Genomic DNA, 1,072 nt, shown 5'->3' on the forward strand with positions numbered 1-1,072 from the left:
CCACCTTAACGGGTTAAGGGGAAGGAGCGACGGGCTTATGTACCTGAGGCCCACTTCTCCAGGCCTGAGCCAGCATCCTCAGCTGCCGAGCCCCGAAGGTCCGGACAACACCATGTTCCACCACAACCCGCCTCCACCTTGCAGGGCAAGGTTTCCTAACCACCCTGGAGCCCCAGGGTCCAGGCCACATCTGCCCTCCCCCACGATGAAGTCAAGCTGTCCCCACCCCTCAGCGTGGGACAGTGCCACCAGTGGCTGTTCTTACCACGTTGGTCCCTGGGGCCTCGGGGCTCCCACTGACGGTGGCTTCGGCTTGAAGTTCCTTTCTCACTGGAAGGCAGCCCGAGAATCCGATGGGGGGTGGCTCAGGCACAGGAAGCTACAGGTTGGGGCAGGAGCACACGGGGCGCCACTCACCGAAAGAATGGCTTCCTTGATGCGGGCGTCCCGCTGGTCCTTCCTCAGGGTGGCCCCAGTGAGCGGACAGGTGAAGTACACACCAGGCACGGCCAGGTGGGCAGAGCCTTCCTCTCTGGGCTCAGACACCTGGGACGGTGAAAGTGTCCGAGTCTGGACTGTGGACAGAAGCCACCCCGAGCCTCGCCGAGCACCACAGTCCTGAGTGTGGCCCGCAGAACCAGACATCTCTAGCCCCCATGCTGTCCCTTCCACTTGGTGGCCATGGGAGACACCCTGGCCAAGTGACTGGATCCCTCAGTCTGTTCCCTGGTATGTCAAATGTCCCTGTGGGGCCTACTCAGAACTAAACAAGGTAAGGAAAGGAAAGCACGGAGCAGCTTCTGACACGCAGGAAGCACTCAGCAGACGGCAGCTGGGCTCCTGCTGGTCCTGTCCCCAAGCTGGTGAGGAAGGAGCTCTGTGTGGGAGTCCGTGGGCACAGTGCCCTGGACAAGGCCTGACTTTTGGGCCTCCATTTCCAGGCCATCTCTAAGGTCCCTGCGTGCTAAAATTCACTGAATCCTCGAGGATCAAGCTGCTTAGAACTCCTTTCAGCAGAGCTCTCAAGGCCCACCTCCTACAGGAAGGCCTCCCTGATTCCACCCGTCTCCAC

General features: G+C 60.8%; 1 protein-coding gene across 1 annotated transcript in view; it reads right to left on the reverse strand.

Moving 5' to 3' along the window:
* UBXN6 (UBX domain protein 6) overlaps positions 1–1,072 on the reverse strand; it is a 19,652-nt gene that overhangs the window by 6,802 nt on the left and 11,778 nt on the right. Inside the window, exon 3 of the mRNA XM_011967467.1 lies at positions 418–570. Within this exon, the coding sequence (XP_011822857.1) occupies positions 418–570 (153 nt within the window). The remainder of the gene's footprint in view (positions 1–417; positions 571–1,072) is intronic.

This window comes from Mandrillus leucophaeus, unplaced genomic scaffold (genome assembly GCF_000951045.1).
Source record: "Mandrillus leucophaeus isolate KB7577 unplaced genomic scaffold, Mleu.le_1.0 Scaffold8, whole genome shotgun sequence".
In the NCBI taxonomy this organism is placed as follows: domain Eukaryota; kingdom Metazoa; phylum Chordata; class Mammalia; order Primates; family Cercopithecidae; genus Mandrillus; species Mandrillus leucophaeus.